We start from the raw sequence: 24,509 nt of genomic DNA, 5'->3' as shown, positions 1-24,509 counted from the left end.
ACAAATGTCATTTATTGCATCTGTAACACCTAATGCAGAGCGCTTCTCAATGACACCCGCACCAAACAATGCCATTGCCCCATGGCCGAACATGTCAACTCCCCCTTCCACTCTGCCAAGAACATGCAGGTCCTGGGCCTCCTCTACCGCCATTCCCTCACCACCAGACACCTGGAGGAAGAACGCCTCATCTTCCTCCTCGGAACACTTCGATCCCAGGGCATCAATGTCGACTTCACCAGTTTCCTCATTTCCCCTCCTACCGCTTTACCCCAGTTCCAAACTTCCAGCTCAGCACCATCCTCATGACCTGTCCCACCTGTAAATCTTCCTTCTCACCTATCCGCTCCACCCTTCTCTCTGACTTATCACCTCCACCCCTACCTCCACTCACCTATTGCACTCCCAGCTATCTTCTCCCTATGCCCACCCCCTCCCATTTATCTCTCAATCCCCTAGACTTCCAGCCTCATTCCTGACGAAGGGCTCCTGCCCAAAATGTTGATTTTTCTGCTCCTTGGATGCTGCCTGATCTGCTGTGCATTTCCATCACCACTCTAATCCTGACTCTACTCTCCGGCATCTACATTCCTCACTTTCGCTTAGTCTTTTACATAACTTGGTCAGCACTCAATTAGCATAAATTAAATATTTATATTACGATTTTAGTAATTGTTTTTCTGATGGACGTCTTCCTGATTTATTCGTATCCATTTGCCTTTCCCCAAGAACAATACTTTCAGATAAGAAAGATATATTTTGCTGCCAACACGTTACCTTCCAAAAATTACTCAATTGGATTTCTGACCTGTTGCTTTCCACATTATAAGTTGCATTAAAAATTTTACACTAATTCCAACCAGTTTGCAATGCAGTAAATTATTCGTCAGGATTTTCTGCATGTTGGATGTTTTAAACCATTCAAAAAATACGTAACTTGAATAACTGGAAGTTAAATTATGAGCATAACTGTGCCATAGCCCATGTCCTGTCTATGTATTGCAGATTCTACATGCAACACAGCTGAGTTTCGTTGCAGAGATGGGACTTGCATTGTCAAATCAGCACAGTGCAACCAAGTGATAGATTGTATAGATGCTTCTGATGAAACAGATTGTGGTAAGTTGTAAACTTTTGGCAACAATTCAGTATGTTCTGCTGTAGGCATTTCACAGAAAGCATGTGCATATTCATTGGCCATTAGATGTAACTGGAAGGAATCACTTGCTAAAATACAATTTCCTTTACTGCTAGCAAAACACACATTTGAATTTCTTCACAAACTAATTGAATATAAAAAAAACCTCTGATAACATTAAGTAGATAATAGTTAGTAGTGAAATATGATTCGTATTTTATCAATCAAGTGCAGACAATACTTACATTGACTCACTGATTTCTATTAATTCTACTTCAGGCAACACAGATTGCACTGGTTTCTATAGAGTTGGAGTCAAGGATGTAAACTTTATAAAATGTAATAGCACGTCCCTTTGCATCCTCCCATCGTGGATTTGTGATGGTTCCAATGACTGTGGTGACTACACGGATGAATTAAATTGCCAAGGTAAATATCCTTTGTAATTTGATTTAAGATAAAAATAACAAACAAGTATTAGGACTTGAAAGTTTATCATCATAAACCCCCTAGCACCGACAACACTGAGGAAAGCTTACAGCAACATTTTTCATGCTTTATTACAATGCACTGTCAGATAAATAATTCTGCTGCACGCCACTGATGGGAAATATTGATTGTTTTCTGTTTTACCTGGGGTAAATTTCACACACAGCATGGTCATTATACTGGTTGAATAGATTTTATAAACAGCCTGATTTTCACTTTTGTTCACTTCAATGTCACTGAAAATCAGGAACTCCACTTCACCAACATATAAACAAAAACTTAAAGTGTCAGAAATGCTGAGCATTTCATTAAAGCTTCCTATTTCTGAGCAGATAAGGCAACACATGTAGAGAAAAATGATCAGAATGTTTCACGTTGATGACCTTTCATAAGAACCAGTTTACCAGTCAAATGGAGGGAATGTAAATGTGTATTCTGCAATCCAGACTTCCTATGTCCATCATTGCATGTTGGGTTTTCAGTTGCCTAGGCATTTAGCTCTGTGATCTCTTCACTAAAGCTTCCTATCTCTTATTCCTCTTTTAAGACTCTGCTAAATTCTATTCTTGTGCCTAACCTTCTCATCATTTATCCCAATCCTTCCTTCATTGGCCCAGAGTCAATTATTTTCTGATTTCTCTTTTGTCAAATACCTTGGGGTATTTTAGCACATTGGGGGTGCACTATAAATATTGGTGGTTCATGTTAACAATCGCTATGAAGGTAGAAGGAAGGTGTGAGTTCCTCTTCCTTGCTCCAAATTAGGGTAAGTGAAAAAAATTATGATTATTGTTTCTCAGGAGGCTTCCAGCAACACTGAGAAAGCTAATGATTTGGCCTTTGGAGAACCTTGAAAGTAGTTGTAACTTGCTGTATGTAAGCTCCAATTTGATTTCATGTATTTTATAAGGGTGCATTATACCTAATTTGATATTGGCCATTTAACCTAAAGACGGAATTATCCCCTCCCTGGTCTGATGAGAATAATCATGAGCATGACAACTACATGGGTCAAAACTAAAAAAAACCTAATTTTAGGTATCAAGAATAATGGCCCAATTTTGCCATCTCATTAAAACTCAGCTTGTCCTGTTAGCACTGCACTTCTAATTCTCCTATCTTCCAACAAAAAACTCAATGGAGCAAAAGGTTGACTGGTAAAACAGAACCAGCACCTGACAAATTGTGTTGTCAGCATCCATTGCAATTTGCAGAATATGTGTGCTGCCCTCTAACTTCTCTTCACATGGAACTGCTTCCTCTGCAGAAGGTGGCATCTCCTTTGTCAATTGGCATACTCTTCGTGGACCATTCATTCACTCAACTCAGGATGAACAAAGCACCAGCTTCACAACATCTGCACGCCTGCTCTGAGACCTATCAAAACACGACTTCAGGGCATCATCTATTTACTTTGGAGCTGAGGACGTGTTTGCCAGGTTTCTTTGCACTCAGAAAAGTGGATATATGCAGGAGTTTTTGCATTGACATGGAGCTGGGCATTGTATGGGTCTTATCATACTTCTTTGCGCATTGTAACAACAGCGCTGAGTCACAGGAAGCCAACATCTGTGGTCGACGTTACCTTTTCACTCAGTGACTTCAATTCTTACTTAGAATCCTGCATCTGTAGTTTAGTGTAGAGGTAGAGGCAGGCTGGGGAGTTCTGAATACTGAAATATCAGTTAGACAGAGGATGGACGTGTGACAAACTATGGCATGTTAACAACAGAATTGCAATACATGTTAGCTGTTTACATGACAAGTCCTTGGAAGTAAATACTGATGTGTGAAAATGAAAAGAGACCAGTCCTTAGTGGGGTGAAGGTGGGTCACACTCATTCAAGAGGCCTATCCAATTACAGTGTGGGGGTCATCAGAGTCAGTCTCATGTTTGATTCTATTAGAGTCGAGGAATCTGGATCCTTTCAGTCCTAATATTGGCCCACGTTCAGTCCCACAAGTCGCATTGGTTCATTTGGGGTGCCATGAAGATATCAACCAAGAGATAGTCCATTGTTAGTCAGAGTTATCCTGCCAAGTCAGTCAGGGAATGTGGGCGAGTTCAATTGTGGAGGTTCAGACTGTCAGCAGCCTTATCAGGCAACAGTCCATGTCATGCTGGGGAAAGTGGGTAGCTCAAATCTGTGGATGAACCTCGTTGTACTGGATCACTAATGGAATGGTCATGATGATAGGGAGCAATTACAGACAGGAAGGTGGAACCTCAGAGTTAATGGGAGGGGGCTGAGAACTCTGAAAGGAGGTGTTCAAGCAGATCCCAGGTCACTCAATGGAGAGGGTGTAGGACCACCAAGAACGTGGCCACTTCCAGGGTTGTGAGTTCTGGGGATAAAGTGGACAAATTAATTGTACTGTAAAATGGGTCAAACAAGATGGTGGAATCCAAAGGTACATGGGGGCCACAAAGACAGCAACATTAAAGGTGAAGTAAAAGATGGCGGATCGTCAGTCTGTCACAGGTGAAGCTTGCAACTGGGTCACATGAACACAAGGATGGAAACTTGACATAATACATCAAAAGTTAACTGCACAACATGTTCACAAGATGGTTGCAAAGTGTGTGGAGTGAGTTATCCACCTTTCCTATCGGCACAGAGTTAACAACTTTGATTCTCAGGCCCTGCTAGAGGCAATTGCAGCAATCGTGCCTTCACTGGTTCATTAATGCCACCCATCTGACTTCAGTTTGCATTTCATTAGCAGGTCAGTAACAATTACAGAACGCACGTTTTACATTATGGTCTCAAGCAATCATGAGCATTATATTGTGCACATCAGTCACCTCCTTTTCATATAAGCTAAACAATAAGCTTATTGTAACAAGGAAATTATTAGGATAATCTAAAGTTTCTATTTGGCATCAACAGTCCATAGCAAGTACCAGACAACATCACAGTCAAATATTTGGTTATTTGTATGAAATGCTTGGTGCTTGCTATGTCTTGCCTCCCTGAAATCTATAAATAGACTCTATTCACTTACATGGGTGTGATTTTACCAGATCCTGCATTGAAAATAATATTACAGCTGACATTGTGATTGTGCAAGTGAAAATACCTTACAAAAAGTGAATGGGTATTTTGAACAATTTAGAGCTGATGCCATCCAGGTGCGTTCAGTTTGTTTTCTTCGTCCTCCCGCAATATCTAGCTGCAGCCCGTCTTCTGGAACTGGAGTGGAAGAAGCCTAGTTTTCTGTTTGACTTGTGACATGGAAGCCCCCTCGCCCTTTGGTTCTAGATCCGCTGAGAGTCCCTTGCCCACATGCAGCCTTACCTTCCTCAGCCTGTACTGTTCTAGGCTTTAGGATCACAGTCAGGACAGAGATAGAAAGGCAGGAACCGCTGGGTTGTTCAGCGAAGAAACATCTGGGTGCTTGTGAGCTGCACCTCTTCCCTAAGGTTGCCTTTTGATACCACCCTGTCTCCATAAGTGAAAGGGGCACCTTGAGATTGAGGTACTTGTTTTTCTCTCTCACCTTGCCATTGGCGCTCAGCAGCCATGGTGTAAGGATTAGAGTGCAGGTCTGATGGCATATCCGGTAGTCATTGAACATTTCTGGGTGTCCAAGGAATCACCACCCTTTGCATGGAGACAGCCAAGTACTCACATGTCAGAGACATCACAGCAATGACAACATTAGAGGACTCATTTCAGTCTAACGAGTACATCAGACAAACTTACAAATTCTCTGACTGGTGTTGAGCAAGTACCTTGTCGCTAGCTGTCCAACCCAGGGCATTCCTTTTTGACCAGCTGTGGAGACCTGCCAGTGATGTACGCATCAGATATTGTCTTGAGTCTAATTTAGATAGATTATTCATTGAGATGAAAATCTCTGAGATGGAGGAGGGTGCAGGTGAAAGCATTGCTAGTGCATCTCTGAGCATTCAGTGGCTTTGTTTCCAATAAGTTGTTGTTTGGTGTCTCACTGTCAATACATGAGCAGTTCTTGTCTTCCCCAGCCAATCCTTTCTTCATGAGATGCCTGATGCCGAGAAGCCCCTCACCCCGCAACCTTCCTTGATCATCCTGACCTAGGTTATGGGCCAGTTTTTGCCAGTAAAGGAAAGCACTGAATCTGATGGAAGTGAATGTAAGAGCAGTTTGTGATCATACATGAGTGAGAGAGGTAGCCAGATGTCCTCAGTGAGTGAGACAGAAGGGCAGAGGGCAAGAAGTCTTGGTAGTTCGAAAAGATTAAGATTGTCAGCTCTTGTGTTGATATGATGAAGGTAACGCTGAGAATTGTTGTTCATCAGTATGAGTGAGTTGTATGTGAAGTTTTCTTAATTATTTGAGAGATGTGAGTGTCGCTGGCTGGCCAGCATTTATTGCCTGTCCCTAGAGTTAGAGTGGATTGTGACCCTAAAATATGAGGCAGATGATAGAAGATACTGCCACGTAACCCTGCAGAGTGCAGAAGATCATTTACCCTCTTTCTGTGCTACTTTTCACAGAGGAGACCAGACTGACCTGTGTTGTCATCTTTGAAGCATCAGGCTGGGTCTTGGAGTGTCGCTTTTTCTGCAGTCAGTCTGGAAAAGCACTGAAGTTGTTTCTACCACCTTATCCATGAGAATCTCAAGATATTTGTCCATGAAGCATGAAGCTCACTTAGATTTTATGTGCGGAGACACAGGAGATGGATGAGGAGCTAAATGAATATTTTGCATCAGTATTTACTGTGGAGAAGAACATCAAAGCTTGGGAGATAAATAGTGATGTCTTGAAAAGATTTCACATTACAGAAGAGCAGGTGCTGGAGATCTTAAAACATATAAAGGTAGATTAATCCTCAGGACCTGATCAGGGGTTTCCCAGAACATTGTGGGAAGCTAGGGAAGACATTGCTGGGCTCCTTGCTGAAATATATGTTTCATCAATAGCCACAATTGACGTGATGGAAGACTGGAAGTTGGCTAATGTGGTGACATTATTTAATAAAGGCAATAAGGGGAAGCTGGAGAACTATAGACTGGTGAGTCTTATGTCAGTTGTGGGTACATTGCTGGAGGGATTTCTGAGGGATAGGATTTACATACGTTTAGAAAGGCAAGGATTGATTTGGGTTAGTCAACATGGCTCTGTGCATGGGAAATCGTACCTCACTAACGTGATTAATTTTTTTATGAAGAAGTGACGTAGAAGATTAATGATGGCAGAGTGGTAGACATTGTATACATGGACTTCAACAAAGTGTTTGATATGATTGCATATGATAGACTGGTTAGCAAGGTTAGATCACATGGCATCCGGGGAAGCTAGGTTTGATCACATGAGATCTGATGGAGCTAACCAATTGGATACAAACTTGGCTTGAAAGTAACAGACAGAGGGTGATGGTGAGTGTTGCTTTTCCAGGAAGTCTGTGACTAGTGGTCTGCCACAAAGATCGGTGCGCGATACATTGCTTTTCATCATTTATATAAATGATTTGGATGTTAATATCGGAGGTATGATTTAGTAGGTTTGTGGATGACACCAATGGTGCAATGGACAGTGAAGAAGATTATCTCAGAGTACAATAGGACTTTGGTCAGGTGGGCCAATGGGCCAAGGAGTGACTGATAGAGTTTAATTTAGATAAATGTGAGGTGTTGCATTTTGGTAAGGCAAACCTGAGCAGAATTTATATAGTTAATGATAGGGCCCTTGAGAGTGTTACCAAACAAAGAGTCTGAGGGGTGCACATGCACAGTTCCTCAAAAGTGGAGTCGCAGGTAGACAGGGTGGTGAAGAAGGTATTTTGCCCACTTGCCTTCAATAGTCAGAACATTGAGTATAGGAGTTGGGATATTATGTTGTGGCTGTACAGGAGATTGGTGATGCCACTTTTAGAATACTGCATACAATTCTAATTGCCCTTCTAAGGGGTCCATGTTGTTAAACCTGAGAGGGTGCAGAAAAGGATGTTGCCAGCAGGTCTGGAGGTTTTGAGTTAAAGGGAGGGACTGAATAAGTTGGGGCTTTTTTGCCTGGAGCTTAGGAGGTTGCGGCTTACAGAGCTTTATAAAAACATGAGGGGCATGGATAGGGTGAATAGCCAAGGTCTTTTTTTTCCTGGGGTGGGGGAGTGTAGAACTAGAGGGCATAGATTTAAGGTGAGATGGGAAGGATTTGAAAAGGACCTGAGGGGTAACCTTTTCATGTAGATGGTGGTGCGTGTATGAAACAAACTGCCAGAGGAAGTGGTGGAGGTAGGTAGAATTACAACATTTCAAAGGCATCTGGATGAAGAGGAAGATATGGACCAAATGCTGTCAATTAGGACTAGGTTAGACTGAGGGTGGTTGGCACAGATAATTTGGAATGAAGGGTCTGTTTCCATACTGTATGACTCAATAGTTCTCAGAATCATGTGTTAACACTCAGACGTAAGCAACACATTGTTGAGGTCATTGCTGACTTGCAGCATCTGAAGTGGTGTGCAGCTTGCCTTTATATATGGCACAAGAGGCCTGTAAACCAGAAGCTCCTGGCACTGGGCAAGGACTTCCATCTCACCCAGCAAGATATTCAGTGAGAAAACAGCCAACGTTCCAGCTGTATAGTTAATGAGTTGTAAAATGGAAGATCGTGTACAAAACATCACCCGAGGTTATGGCAATGTTGACAACATAAAACTTACTCATCACCACACTTGAACTGCAAATGAGAAAATTCAGCCGAAAGATCCAGTCAATTTTGGTGCAGGTCATTGCATTATCACATTCACCATACTTGATCTGCTGGTTCAGTTTATGCCCTCGAGTGTCTCAATTAACTATAAGCACACATTTCAAGCTTTGGAATGGTGCCAAGGATTAGTGTTCGAAATGAAACTGCTAGTAAACTGTTTTAATTTTCAACATCATATTTTGTTATTTTCTTTTGAAAAATGTAATCCACTTTCACCTATCAAGTGTTCTGTCTTGTAATTTTTTGGGCATATTACAATGTGTTATACTGGTTAAAACTTGAGTGTTATTGCTATTGTCTGCCATCAAAGAGAATGACAGCATGCAGTTATTCACATTTCACATTAATGATGAGCAGCAGGTTGTATGAAAAGCCTTCGACACAATCCTGTAATTGCATTATTAAGAAATGTGTGAGCATTAAACAGATGTGCTTTGAGAATTGGGATTGTGCAAATTCTGAAGGAGTGATGTCTTATTCTAAACTTATTATGATTGACATATTTAGAACATGGATCCCAGAACAGTCTCTTTAGCAAAGCTAATGTTCCTTTTTTTAATTATATAGACACAAGCAGCACGGTGGTAGCTTTGGTGTAGTGCTTAAAATGTTCATATCTTTCTCATATGCATCTAGCACTAGTCATTTTTTATCAGGTAACAAGATGTTCATAACATGCATGGATTCTCAAGGTATTTCTCATATGCAGACAAATCATTGAAAATAGTATTTATAGAACCGTTACACAACAGAGTAGGTTTTTAGAACCATACTTATAGAACCATTAAATAAATTAGATTTTGAACAGTGTGGGACTGAATGATAGACCCAAGGAATTTATGGAAATTAGACCTTGAGCTTCAAAGTTGGCATGGACTGCACTGCTAAGTCAAGTGGGCTATTGCGGGTATTGGAGAAGTGTGTAACTTGTTATCTTCTCAGCTGATGTCTTTACTATTCAAGTCAGATCCTACACTCAAATCTAGCTTGGCAGATTGTATTTTGTTTATTTTTTTGATTTTAACAAGGTGGTCTTTCACTAAAATGTAAGAGCACCATGCTGCATTTGGATTTATTAGTAAAGAAGAAAGTTCTTAGCAAAATAACTGAAGATAAAATAGAATAAACCAAACTTAAGGGGAAGCAAAGGCCTAGTGATATTATCGCTAGACAATTAATACAGGAGTCAAGAGTGTGGTGCTGGAAAAGCACAGCAGGTCAGGCAGCATCCGAGGAGCAGGAGAATCGATGTTTCAGGCAAAAGCCCTTAATTCAGGAGCTCTCTAATGCCTCTGGGAGCATGCCTGCGTTTGAATCCTGCCTGGGAAAATATTGGAATTTGAATTCAATAAAAAATATCTGGAAATAATAATCTACTGATGAATAAGAAGCCATTGTTAGGAAAACATATCTGGCTTACCAATACACTTCAGGAAAGGAAATCTGCCATCCTCACTTGGTCTGGCCTACATGTGACTCCAGACCCACAGAAATATGGTTCACAACCAGCTTCCGTGTACAAAGTCTCAGCAAAGGAATGAAACTGGACGGACAGCTTGCATTGACCAAGGCATCAGAAAAGACAGCAGCAGAAAGAGCCTGTCAATCCTGCAAAGTCCTCCTCACTAATATCTGGAAGCTAATTAAAAATTGGCAGAGCTGTCTCACAGATGATTCAAGCAACAGCCTGACTCGTGAAATTATACCTTGCAGACAATGTCCCACACACCACCATTACCATCACTATTTCCTGCCCCACTGGCAGGACAGACCCAGCAGAGGTTGTTGCACTGTGGTGGCACAGTCAGGAAGGAGTTGCCCTGGGAGTTCTCAACATTGACCCTGGACCCAGTGAAGTCTGATTTTTACAGGTTAGGCATGGGTAAGGAAACCTCTTGCTGATTACCATGTACCATCCTTCCTCAGCTGATGAATTGGTGTTCCTCCATGTTGAACAACACCTGAAGGAAGCACTGAGGGTGGCAAGCACACAAAATGTAAGCTGGTTGGGGGATTTCAATGTCCACCATCAAGAGTGGCTCAGCAACAGTGCTACAGATTGATGGTCAGGTCCTAAAGGACATGACTATTAGACTCGATCTGCAGCTGGTAGTGAGTGAACCAACAAGAGGGAAAAATATATTTGACCTCATCCTCGCCAATCTGCCAGCTGCAGATGCATCTATCTATGACAGTATCAATAAGAGCGACCACTACACAGTCCTTGTGGAGATGGAGTCAATTTTCACATGGAAAATACAATTTTTTGACATGACACAATTTTTTCATAGAATCCCTACAGTGTGGACACAGGTCCTTTGGCCCAACAAGTCCACACTGACCCTCCGAACAGTATCCCACCCAAGCCCATTCCTCTACATTTACTCCTGACTAATGCACCTAACTTACACATCCCTGAACACCATAGTCAATTTTAACATGGCAAATTCACCTAACCTGCACACCTTTGGACAGTGGGAGGAAACTGGAGCACCCAGAAGCAAACCCGCACAGACACTGGGAGAATGTACAAACTCCACACAGACAGTCGCCCGAGATTGGAATCAAACCCGGGTCCCTGGTACTGTGAGGCAGCAGTGCTAACCACTGAGCCACCATGCTGCACTAGTATGACCTTGCTAAATGAGGCAGACTTCGAAACAATCTAGCTGCTCAAGACTAGGCATTCATAAGGTTCATGTGGGCCAATAACAATAGCAAAATTGTACTCCAACACAATCTGAAACTTTATGGCCTCAGATACTGAAGCAGTTCATGTTCAAGTGCAACAATCTGGACAATATCAAGGCCTGGGCTGAAAAGTGACAAGTAACATTCACGCCACATAAAGACCAGGAAATGACATTTTCTAATAAAAGACAATCGAGCCACTTCCCTTGGCAATCACAGAACCCCCACTATCAACATTCTGGAGGTTACCATTGAGCAAAATCTCAAGTGGACCTGCCAAAAAAATACAGTGGCTACAAGAGCAAAGACAAGGAACACTGCGGTGAGTAACTCACCTCTTGACTCCCCAAAGTCTGTCTGCCATCTGCAAGGCACTAATTAGGGGAGCTCTTGGCCTAGTGATTTTGTCACTAGACTATTAATCTGGAGACCCACCTAATGTTCTGGAGACGTGGGTTCAAATCCCATCATGGTAGCTGTTGACATTTGAATTCAATAAAAGTCTGGAATTAAAAATCTAATAATGGCCATTAAACCATTGCCAATTGTCAAGAAAAATCCATTTGGCTCACTAATGTCTGTGAGGCAAGGAAACAGCCATCCTTACCTGGTCTGGCCTACATGTGACTCCAAAATGCCCTCTGCACAATTAGAGATTAGCAATGAATGCTGACCTGCATGAATGCCCACATCCTGTGCATGAATCAAAGCTAAGTTAGGAGTGTGATGGGATACACCTCACTTATCCAGAAATATGTAGAGCCAACACTTAAAAAGATTGACACTAGCCAGGAGAGCAGAATGCTTGATTGGCATCAAAAGTATCCATTCCTTCCACCACCAATGCAATATCAGCAGTATGTGTTGTCTACAAGATGCACTGCTGAAATTCACCAAAGATCCTCCAACACACCTCCTAAACCCATGACTGTTTTTCTGGAAGGACAGGGACAGCTGATCCATGGGAGTACCACTATTTGCAAGTTCCCTTCCAACCAGTCACCATTTTGACTTAGAAACAGATTATTGTTCTTTCACAGTCACTGGGTCACAATCCTGGAATTCCCTTCCTCAAGGAATTATAGGTCTATTAACAGCAGGTAGACTGCAATGGTTCGAGAAAGTAGCTACACTCACCTTCTTAAGGACAAAGAGGAATGGGCATTAAATGCTGGACAGCTAGTGACATCACATCCCAAGAGTGAATAACAAAAACATTTACATATAAAATCTTTCTTAATTTACAAGACATGGTAAACTACAATTCAATTTATTCCAACAGCAATCACAATATTAAAACACCAGTCAGAATTCCAGTTTCAATCATGAGGACTTAACTGTGACTTCATTTCCCAATATGGAAAATCTGATCACCTCTTCCTTGAACCTTCATACAACTGAGCTGAGACTTTCTCAGCTTCAAGTAACTCCTTCAAGATTTTAACCAAACAAATCTGGCCTGCAACTTTAAAGTTAAAATCTTCACGCTGAGAAATCCTATTTCTTAATAGTTTTAAACCTTCTTTAGGCGCAACTCCTTTTACACATCCAACTTCTGTCAAGTTTTCTGCAAAACTGCCAAACTGAAAACTAAGCAAAAATAAAACTCCATTCTGGAAATTTCTATATGAAGCCTCATGCACCACTATTTACTCAGTTCACTTAAAAAAAATTTACCAATCAAAACTAAAACCCATTGCTGTCTAGGAAGTTTCACTCTCATTCTGTGTTTTACTGTGTTTTTCTGCGGCACCAGAAATACTTACAGGTTAATTCATTAAATCTCTTAATCAAGCCATGCCACAAGTTCAGAATCCAAACTCTAAAATAATTGATATTCAAGTACATGTAAATAGCACACCTTAAATGACAATTTACAGCTTCTGTGTTAGTAGATGTTTTTATTTCATACTTTAATTTCAAAGGAAGCTAAAGCTAACAGATGGGGCTGCATAATAAGGAGGTACAGAAGAAGCTGTAGAATCCTTTTCTGTCCTTGATAAGTATGTACCTGTCAAGCAGAGAGGAATTGGTCAAGCGAGGCAACTGTTATTCACTTAAGAAGTTGAAGCTCTTGTGAAAAGAAGTACATTATTTGTAGTTCAACATGATTGTAAATAGGACCCCATGAATTTGTCTTGTCATGTTATAAAATGATGTTCTACTTTTTCCCTTCAATTCATTGATAAAGGCAAGCTGTGTGTTAACTATTCAGTTGGCCATGTTAATCAATCAGTCAATCAAATTGAGTCATTGTTACATTTTGACAGATACAGTACAATGCTGTTTACTGCAGTCTGTCTAGCCACCCGAACATGAGTACCATGAAAATTCTAAACCTCTGTGATAATATATGTCTACTAGGAGAAAGCGAGGACTGCAGGTGCTGGAGATCACAGTCAAAGAGTGTGGTGCTAGAAAAGCACAGCCGGTCAGGCAGCATCCGAGGAGCAGGACAATGGACGTTTCGAGCATATACACTTCATCAGGAATCCTCAAATGCTCGAAACGTCGATTCTCCTGCTCCTCGAATGCTGCTTGAGTTATTAACCTATCCTTCTTTTTGGGTGTTAAGGTATTTTTGTTTTATTGTATATTTATTTTCTCTTTGGACATCATTGAATGTTTTGTGGTATATTTTGTTTCAGTAAGTTGGGACATTTCTAAAATACTAATTAAATACTTTGTGGTTCATTTTTCTCTTAGCTCACCACAAACTCAAATGCAAAGAACACTACTTTGCATGTCCAAATGGACGATGTATTCCAGCTTTTTGGATATGTGATAAGGAAGAGGATTGTGAAGATGGAGCAGATGAATCCCATTGTGGTATCCACTCTTTTATATTAGTTACACTTAATGTTTTGTCAGGTTACAGCCACCGTTCAGTGATGACATTTTTAACTCTGAGTCAAAAGGTCATTTTTGTTTCAAGTCAAACTCCAGAGATTTTGAACACACAATCTTGGCTGACAACTCATTGTAATACTGAGGGAGCACTTCCCCATGAGAGATGCTTCCCTTGGTTGAGGCATTATTCTGTCTGCCATTTCTATTACTTATCAAAAATCCAATAGCACAACACAAAGAAAAAAGCCACGGATTCCTCCTACGAGTCAACATATGTTTCTCAACCAAGATCACTAAAGGTCAATTGATTTGTGAATTGTCACATCACTGTGTGTAGTGTTTGCAATGTAATATTATTTCCTGTTTCAATTTTCTTTTGGTGGCAAAACCCCTTTGGAATGTTCTGAGGTCATTTTTTTAATGCACTCATGGGATTATGTAGATATCCAAAATTAATCTAGTCGTGGCAAATGGGACTAGATTAATTTAAGGTATCTACTTAGCATGGATGAGTTGGACCTGGAGGGTCTGTTTCCATGCTGTACATCTCAATGACTCTATGTCACAGTCTGGGCCAGCATTCATTGCCCGAGTTGCCCTTGAGAAGGTGATGGTGAAGTGCTACAGTCCATGTGCCGTAGGTAGTTCCACAATGCTGTTCGGGAGGGAATTCCAGGATTTTCATCCAGTGACATCAAAAGAATGGTGATACATTTTCTGGTTTCATTGTTTTTAAGATTTTCTAGTGATTGTTTGGAATTGAATGGCTTGGTAGGTCATTGTTGTGGGCAGATTTCTTTCCCTAAAAAACATTATGACAATGGTATGGCAATCAATATTGGTTTCGTGGTCACCATTAGATTTGTCATTCAAAATTATTTTCTTAAATTCAAATTCAACCACCTTTCATGGCAGGATTTAAACCCAGGAGCCAGAATATTACCTAGATCTCTGGATTATTATTCTAGCAGTCATATTCTAGCAGTCAAACGGAGGGCCTTCATTTCCCCCTATGAAAGGCACTATACAAAGGCAAGATTCATTTTCTTCTTTCATAGAGGTGAACCTGAACTTTGGCTTCTCAACTGTCTCAGTGAAACGAGAAGAAACAAAATGATTAAATTGATGGACAGTTTCAAAACAACATGCTTGGACTTATTGAATTATTAACTAACGGAGTAGTCTATAATTTTATTCATTAAAAAATGTATTTTTGATCACTAGAAACAGACACTTCAAATCAACTGACTGTTATTCATTTTATAATTTTGAACATATTGCTCGTTCAAGGGTCCAACACAATATGTAAGCTCACTGATTTTTAGTTTACATTTCGAGCTTCACTGTTAACTTAGTCCCTGATATAAAAGAAAGTTCAGATTTCCTAGATGGACAAAAGTATTATGGAGAAATATGACATGAAAAAATTATGGCCAACTAGAAAAGTTCACCTGCAAAAATTTATGTGATTCCATTCACTACTGGAGCCATTGTTTGCCTTCTGCATAACAGCTTTTAACATTGATAAGGTCGCAAGAAGGCAGGGAGTTTTAAGTCTATTAACTAAACACTCATATTTAAGAATTTTCAATCTTAGACATAAATTTTACTATATGAATTGCAGTGCTTCAAGATGGTAATTCAATGATTATGAAAATAAATCTTTCAATTTTCATTCCTCACAAACTCAGACTCAATGAAGCATAAATTGTAAAGTGTATGAGCGGCACTAACTTACTACAATCTAGCAAAGCATTAAATTGGTACTAATGTTACACTTTCCTTTGTTCACAGATTCATTCTGTACTTGGGATCAGTTTGAATGCCCAAATCACAAATGTATCTCTAACCGTTGGGTCTGTGATGGTATGAATGATTGCCGGGATGGTGCTGATGAAGCAGTTTCCCTCTGTGGTAGGTTTTCAATTAGAAGTTAGATAATGATAATGAATCCACTACATATTTTCTCTCATAGTTAGTGATATCAGCTCACGTCTAATGGAAAATTTAACTCTTATGATACCCAGTTGTTTTTTAACCAGTTTTGAAACATAACATGAGCAAGTGTTCAGTTATCTCATTCTTAAAAATGTACTTAACCTATCTGCATGATGGTACCAAATTCTATAAATATCAAATACACCCATGATATCGGAAAATCCCATTTTGTTTTCAACTCAAGTCCAAATTTTTCGGTCACATAGTCTGTGTTCAATTACCAAAGACATGTATTCTGGAGTCACCACCAAAACAAAATTATAGTGTTAGAGCATTTTGTTTCACATTTAGTAAGGATGATCTACACATGTGGTGGTGCGAAGGCGTATATTCCAAACTAGGGAATTAGATTTGCTTTGTAAACATAGATTTTATTTTTTTATATTTAACATAATCCCTCCATTGGAAAAACATGATATTTCTAATGATGTTTGCAACCATTATGTTAAAATAGGGTTTCACAAATATGGCCTCTGAAGTAAGGTATGATGTAGCTATGACTTCAGTAATTACGTGTTAGTACTCAGCTAGAAGGTTGGAATTTGTACAGCACAAAGCATGTTGCTCTGCAGCTTTATCATCATTCATATATAATCGATAAAGATTATTTAACAGTAACCAAGAATTCTGGCCTAAACTTGTATGAAGACCAAGTAGCTTTTCAGCTGGGTGAAGGCAGGGTGAAGTTGGTGGGATTTCCAACAGAAATGGCCCAGCCATGTCTCAAAGCTTAGGAAAGGTGAGGAAACAAAGCACTTCCCATTCCCTTTCCCACTCTGTCAATAAGACCACAGGTGTATACAGCAGATAAATGTTGTTTCCAGGTTTCACTTAAAATTCTTGCCCCTCTATATGTGAGCCACTTACATTTTTTATCAATGTATTAATTATTCAAGATAGAACTAAATTGGAAAATGGTTTTGAATATGTATGTTGCAAACATGACAGTACTACATACCCAGTATAGATTCCAGTATAGATTCCAGAACATCTGGTTCTCTATTTGGGGAGGCGATGGCCTCATGATATTATTGCTCGACTGTTAATCCAGAGACCCAGATAATGTTCTGGGAACCTGGATTCAAGTCCCACCATGACAGATAGTATAATTTGTATTCAGTTGAGGGAAGTCTGAAATTAAAAGTATAATAATGATCATGAGTCCAATGCCAATTGTGAGAGAAACCCATCTGGTTTGCTAATGTCCTTTTGGGAAGGTAACTGCTATCCTTACTCAGTCTGACCTGTATGTGACTCTGGGCCAACAGCAATGTCGTTGACTCTTCCCTCTGGGCAATTAGGGATGGGCAGTAAATGCTGCCTAGCCAACGATACCCTCATCCCATGAATGAATAAAGAAAGAGCGTCTTTGTCACCAGCTTCAAAGTCCAGTGTAAGTAGGATGATTGCATTCCAACGTTAAGATTTTTATTGTGCAATCATCCAAGTCAGACATGATCAAGGATAATACCTGATCTGAGGAAGTGTGCTATAAATTTGTGATTATGAAGGAGAAAACAATGAATTTTCTTCACCTGAAACTCTATGTAGTTTGTAAGTAGGCCTTGTAAATTGCATTGATTCATTCAGCTTAATTATCAGTTGACAATTACATCGTATCTAATTGTGCAAATATGGAACCTGAACCTGAACTTGAAATAGAATCAGAGAATCTCTACAGTGCAGAGAGAGGCCATTCTACCCATCCAGCCTGTACAGACCCGTCCTATCCCCTTAATCCTGTATTTACCAGGGTTAATTCATCTAGCCTACATGCCTCTGGACACAAGGGGGTAATTTGGCATGGCCAATCCACCTACCTGTCACATCTTTGGAGTGTGGGAGGAAACTAGAGCACCCAGAGTAAACCCATGCAGACACAGGGACAATGTGCAAACTCCACACAGATAGTTGCACCATGTTGGAATCAAACCCCTACCACTGGGTTGTGAAGAGGACATAAATAACCTACAATGGGGCATAGATAAGTTAAGTCAGTGAGCAAAGATCTGGCAACTGGAGGACAATGTGGAAAAGTGTGAAATTATCTACTTTGGCATAGAGTCACAAAGATGTACAACACGGAAACAGACCCTTCAGTCCAACTCGTCCATGCTGACCAGATATCCTAAACTAATCCAGTTCCATTTTCAGCACTTGCCCATATCTCTTTCAACCCTTCCTATTCATATATCCATCCAGATGTCTTTCAAATGTTTAAAATGTACCAGCCTCCACCACTTCCTCCAACAACTCATGCCATGCACATACCACCCTCTACATGGAAAAGTTGCCCCTTATGTCCTTTTTAAATCTTTCCCCTCTGACCCTAAACCCTCTAGTTCTGGACTCCCACACCCCAGGGAGAAGACCTTATCTATTTACCCTGTCCATGCCCCTTATAATTTTATAAACCTCTACAAGGTCACCCCTCAGCCTCTGATGCTCCAGGGAAAAAAGACCCAGCCTATTCAGCCTCTCCCTAAAGCTCAAACGCTCCAACCCTGGCAACATCCTTGTAAATCTTGTCTGAACCATTTAAAGTGACACCTGCCTTATAGGGGGGAGATCAGATTTGCAGAAAAGAAAATTAAGTTAACATATTATCTAAATAATGAGAGATTGCAGAGATCCGAGATTCAGAGAGATCTGGAAATCTCAGGATGAATAATATAAGTTTACTTTAAGTAACCAGGAATGCTACAGAATATGGAGTTTATTGCAAGGGAAACTGAATGCAAGAGTAGGGAGGTTATACTTCTGATACGTGGAGCATTGATACGTGGAGTACTGGTCACAGTACTTATGGAAGGATGGTAAAGCATTGAAAGCAGTTCAGAAATGATTCACTAGAACTGGAATGAAAGGATTGACTTATGAAGAAAGGCTAGACAGGCGAAGTCAGTATCCTCTGGAGTTTAGAAGAGTGAGGGGTGACTGTGTTGAAACATACAAGATCCTGAGGGAACTTGACCAGGAGGATGTTGAAAACATGTTTCCTCTTGTGAAAGGCATTCCTGAAGAAGGGCTTATGCCCGAAATGTCGATTCTCCTGCTCCTTGGATGCTGCCTGACCTGCTGCGCTTTTCCAGCAACACATTTTTCAGCAGTGTTCATATGGATGTACAATGTCTGTGTATAATTTTGTCATCTGTTTATTGTTTCAATTTTTACACTGTCTGAGGAACCTTGCATTTCTTTAATTTTCACGTTATATTGTATTGACTTTGATTTTCCTCACTTTTATGTCCCTCATTAATGAGAAGAAAACAAATTTTAAATATTATGCTGCTTGTTTGAGGTAGAGGAAAATAAAAGGATGTTAAATAGGAAGTGAATAAAACAGTCAAGTTAGACTTTGAGATGCTCCAGTACACATACAATGGGTATGAGGCTGCCTTCAGTGCAGAAATTACAATAGTTCAATGAAATCATTTAATGACTCATAAGATACAACTGTTTGTGGTTTGGAACATCTGCAATTGTCATCAATTTCACTTCAGCAAATCATTGAATGAAAATAAAAATATAATTTGTTGACAACAATTTATTTTGATTCCCAATCTCAATGAGAAATAAATGTTTTTCCTTATCCTAGACCCAGTATTTTAAGCTTCTGCGGAAGGAGAACTGTACAATAAGGAATTTATAATGGGGAACAAAGAAATGGTTGACCAACTAAATACATGCTTTGGTTCTATTTTAACAAAGGAGGACACAAATTACATACCAGAGATGTTGGGGAACATGGGCCTTAGTGCAAGTGAAATACTAAGCAAATCAGTATTAGTAGGGAAATGCTTTTGGGGATTTCTTTTATTCATTCACAGGAGGAAGGCATTGCTGACTAGGCCAGCATTTATTACCCACCTAACTGAGAGCAGTTAAAAATCAACCACTTTGTTATGGGTCTGGAGTCACATGCAGGCCAGATCAGAGGTTTTATGATGGCAGATTTCCTTCCCAAAAGGGCATTAGTGAACAAGATGGGTTATTCCAACAATTGACAGTGTATTCATGGTCATCATTAGACTTTTAATTCCAGATATTTATTGAGTTCAAATTCCACCATCTATCATGGCGGGATTTGAGCCCAGGTTCCCAGAACATTATCTGGGTCTCTGGATTAATAGTCCATCAATAATACCACTAGCCCATTGCATCCTCCTTGATGGGATTGAAAACCAATAAATTCCCAGGCCCTTATACTTTAAATCCCAGAGTACTTAAGGAAGTAAAGTTAAAAATAATGGATGCATGAGTTGTCATTTTCCAACATTCCATCGACTTTAGAACAGTTCCCACAAATTAAAGGATAGATAATATAACTCATCTGTTGAAGAAAGGAGGCAAAGAGAAAACCAGAAATTATCTTGATTTGATTTGATTTATTATGATTTGATTAGATTAGTCATGTACCTAGGTACAGTGATAAGTCTTGTTTTGTGTGCAGTACATGCAGCTCACAAGATACAAAATGCATTAGGGTAGTAGAACAGAGCAAAGAATACAATGTTACATCTGCAGTAAAGATGAACTGAGAGCAAGATCATGATTAAATTTAAAATTTGAGTGGTCCGTTCAGAAGGTCAGGCAGCATCCAAGGAGCAGGAGAATCGACGTTTCGGGCATCAGCCCTTCTTCGAGTTGAAAAATGTCCTCGGATGCTGCCTGGCCTGCTGTGTTTTTCCAGCAACACATTTTTCAGCTCTGATCTCCAGCATCTGCAGTCCTCACTTTCTCAGGGTCCATTCAGAAGTCCAGTAGCAGCAGGAAAGAAGCTGTTCTTGAATCTCTTGGTATTTATGTCTTGTATCCTCTGCCCAACAGAAGAGGATGGAAGAGATTAAAACTGGGATGGGGGGAGGAGGGGTCTTTGATTATGTTGGCAGCCTTCCTGAAGCTGTGAGTAATGCAGATGGAGTCAATGGATGGAAGACTAGTTTGCATGATGGACTTCGCTGTGTTCGCAACTTTCTATAGTTTCTTATGGTCCTGGGCGGAGCAGCTGCCATACCATCATCCCGATACCAAAGAAAAGATATGCAATATGTGTCAACAACTACCATCCATTGGCTCTGACCTCCATAAGTATGAATTATTTCATGATTTAGTCCTGGCTCACATCAACTCTCGCCTTCCAGCCTGCCTTGATCCCCTGCAAGTTGCCTACCGGTGCAATAGCTCCATTTCCAACCCTACATTCATCCCTGGAACATCTGGATAATAAGGATACCTACATCAGGCTTTTACTTATCAACAGCAGCCCCACCTTCAACACTACAAGCCCAACCAACCTCATCTCCAAACTCTGAGTCCTTGATCTCTGCTCCACTGTCTGCAACTGGATCCTCAACTTCCTAACCCATGGAGGCAAGCAGGGAAAATAGACAACAACACCTCCTCCACAACAATCCAGTCCTTAACACTGGAACCCCACAAAGATGCATACTCAGTCCCCTACTGTACTCCCTGCATATCCATGACTGTGTAACCAAATTTTGTCCCAACTCCATCTACAAGTTCACTGATGACGACACTGTTGTAGGCCGCATATCAAACAATGAAGAGACAGAATACAGGAAAGAGATAGAATGCTTGGTGATATGGTGCAAAGATAATAATATCTCCTTCAATGTCAGCAAAGCTAAAGAGCTGATCATCAACTTCAGGAAGCAAGAAGGAGGGCATTCCCCTATTGACATTAATGCAACTGAGGTAGAGATGGTCATATTCCTAGGAGTGATGATCACCAGAAATCTGTCCTGGACCGCCTTTGTTGACGTCACAGTCAAGAAGACACGACAATGACTCTTCTTCCTCAGAAGGCTAAGGAAATTCAGCTTGTCTGTATGGATTCACATAGACTTTTATAGATACACCATAGAAAGCATTCTATCTGGATACATCACGAATTGGAATGACAACTGCTCTGCCTAGGACCGTAAGAAACTACAGAGTTGTGAACACAGTCCAGACCAGCACACATCCATTCATTCCATCTATACTTTCCATTGCCACGGAAAGGCAGCCAAACATTATCAAAGACCCCTCCCACCCCGGTAATAATCTCTTCCAACCTCTTTTGTCAAGCAGAAGATATAAAGCTTAAGCACATGTAACCAAAAGGTTCAAGAACAGCTTCTTCCCCGTGATTATCAGACTTCTGAATGGACCTTTCAAATTTCAAATTTAATGTTGATCTTGCTCTCTGGGAACCTTTTCTGCAGCTGTAACATTGTATTCTTTGCTCTGATCTGTTACCCTAATGCACTTTGTATGGTATGATCTGTCTGTACTGCATGCAAAACAAAACTTTTCACTGTATCTAGCTATATGTGATAATAATAAAGCAATTCAAATTAAATCATAACAAACTGGTAAATGCTAGAAGAAAGCGAGGACTGTAGATGCTGGAGACCAGAGTTGAAAAATGTGGTGCTTGAAAAACACAGCAGGCCAGGCAGCATCCGAGGAGCAGCAGAATCGACTTTTCAGGCATAAGCCCTTCTTCAGGATTCCTGAAGAAGGACTTATGCTCGAAATGTCGATTCTCCTGCTCTTCGGATGCTGCCTGGCCTGCTGTGTTTTTCCAGCACCACATTTTTCAACTCTGGTAAATGCTAGAGTCAATTCTAAAAGAATTATAATTGAGTATTTGGAAGACAGTGGCAGGATCAGACAGTCAGTGTAGATTTATGAAAGGGAAATCATGCTTGACAAATCTTTGAGGACAGAACTACTAGAGTTGAGGAAGGGGAACAAGTGAATGATGTTTATTAAGGTACACATGATTGGGGATATTATGGTGATATTATGGTGATAGGTGCTAAGACTCCAGCTATTCACAATCTATATTAATGATGTGAAAGAGGGAAGTAAATGCAATATCTCTAAGTTTGCAGATGACACAAATCTGTGGGGGACTGTGAATAGTGAGGAGGGCGCAGTGATGCTTCAGCATGATTTGGACAAGCTAAGTGATTGGGCAAGTGAATAGCAGATGCAACATAATGTGGATAAATGTGAGGTTATTCATTTTGGTAGAAAAAGCAAGAAGGTAGATTGTTACCTGAATGGCCATAGATGGGAATATGCATCAGAGCTTGGGTGACCTCATACAACAGTCGCTGAAGGCAAGAATTCAGGTGTAGCAGGCAGTAAAAAAGGCAAATAGTATGATGGCCTTCATTACAAGAGAGTTCACGTATAGGAGCAGGGAAGTATATAGGGTATTGCTGAGACCGCACCTGAAATATTGTGTGCAATTTTAGTCTCTTTACCTGAGGAAGCATGTTCTTGCTATAGAGAGAGTGCAACAAAGGCATACTGGACTAATTCCTGGGATGGTGGGACTGACATATGATGAGAGGTTGAATTGGTGAAGAATGTGTTTGCTGGAGTTCAGAAGAAAGAAGGGGTATCTCAGAGAAATCTATAAAATTCTAGATAAGTGAGATGCAGAAAGGATGTTCCTGGTGGCAGGGGAGTTCAGAACCAGGGGGTCATAGACCAAGGATACAGGGTATGTTGGAGTGAGTCTTTATGGAGACAATAATTTTTCAGGAGACAAACAAAGCTCAAGGCATGTGGTAACTTTTATTAATGTTTTTCACCGTATAATACAAGGAGAGGCCTTAAAAGCTTCCCTCAAATCTGACCTTGACATGAGGGTTCAATTACCCGCTAAATCTGCTGTGCAAATCAGAAGAAAAGTTCAATGACACTCTAATTTCAACATTTTTTTTCTTAATCATTTTATGGGATGTGGTAATCGCTGGCTGGCCAGCATTTATTGCCCATCCATAGTTGCCCTTGAGAAGGTGGTGGTGAGCTGCTTTCTTGAACTGCTGCAGTCCACCTGTTGTGGGTAGACCTACAAGCCCATTAGGGAGGAAATTCCAGAATTTTGACCCAGCAACAGTGAAGGAATGGCAATATATTTCCAAATCAGGATGGTGAGTGGCTTTGTCTTTCTGGATGGAAGTCGTCGTGGGTTTGAAAGGTGCTGTGTGAGGATCTTTGGTGAATTTCTGCAGTGCATCTTGTAGATAGTGCACACTGCTACAACTTAGCATTGGTGGTGGAGGGAGTTGATGCTCTTTGATGCAGTGCCATCAAGCAGGCTGCTTTGTCCTGGATGGTATCAAGTTTCTTGAGTGTTGTTGGGACTACGCTCCATCACACTCATGACTTGTACCTTGCAAATAATGGACAGGCTTTCGGGAGTCAGATGGTGAATTACTTGCCATAACTTTCCTAGCCTCTGACCTGCTCTTGTAGCCACTGTGTTTATGTGGTGAGTCCAGTTAAGTTTCTGATCAATGGTAGCTCCCAGGATGTTGATAGTAGGGGATTCAATGATGGTAACACCATTGGATATCAAGGGGTGTTGGTTAGATTGTGTTTTGTTGGTAGTGGTCATATGCTGGTATTTGTGTGGTGCGAATGTTGCTTGCCACTTGTTTGATTAAAATGTCTTTCATACATTTTTCTTGTACCATTAACATGGCAGCATATGTTCCCTGCCCATGTATACTATTGGTTAATTAGTGCTGGGTTGGTCATCCATAATTGGTTTCCCAGTATATCATTCAATGTGTGATCTTGTTGCTATGCTCCAAATTGACTCCTTTAGA

The 24,509-nt window shown here is 40.5% G+C and overlaps 1 protein-coding gene across 1 annotated transcript in view; it reads left to right on the top strand.

The window, feature by feature from the left end:
* The window catches only part of LOC122551725 (low-density lipoprotein receptor-related protein 1-like), a 1,892,490-nt gene that overhangs the window by 1,578,646 nt on the left and 289,335 nt on the right, over window positions 1–24,509 (top strand). The window contains exons 48-51 of the mRNA XM_043694091.1: window positions 1,006–1,119; window positions 1,418–1,567; window positions 13,729–13,851; window positions 15,667–15,786. Of these exons, the coding sequence (XP_043550026.1) occupies window positions 1,006–1,119; window positions 1,418–1,567; window positions 13,729–13,851; window positions 15,667–15,786 (507 nt within the window). The remainder of the gene's footprint in view (window positions 1–1,005; window positions 1,120–1,417; window positions 1,568–13,728; window positions 13,852–15,666; window positions 15,787–24,509) is intronic.

This window comes from Chiloscyllium plagiosum, chromosome 7 (assembly GCF_004010195.1).
Source record: "Chiloscyllium plagiosum isolate BGI_BamShark_2017 chromosome 7, ASM401019v2, whole genome shotgun sequence".
NCBI lineage: Eukaryota > Metazoa > Chordata > Chondrichthyes > Orectolobiformes > Hemiscylliidae > Chiloscyllium > Chiloscyllium plagiosum.
Note: the sequence above shows the minus strand (reverse complement) of the source record. Positions and strands in the feature narration are given on the sequence as shown.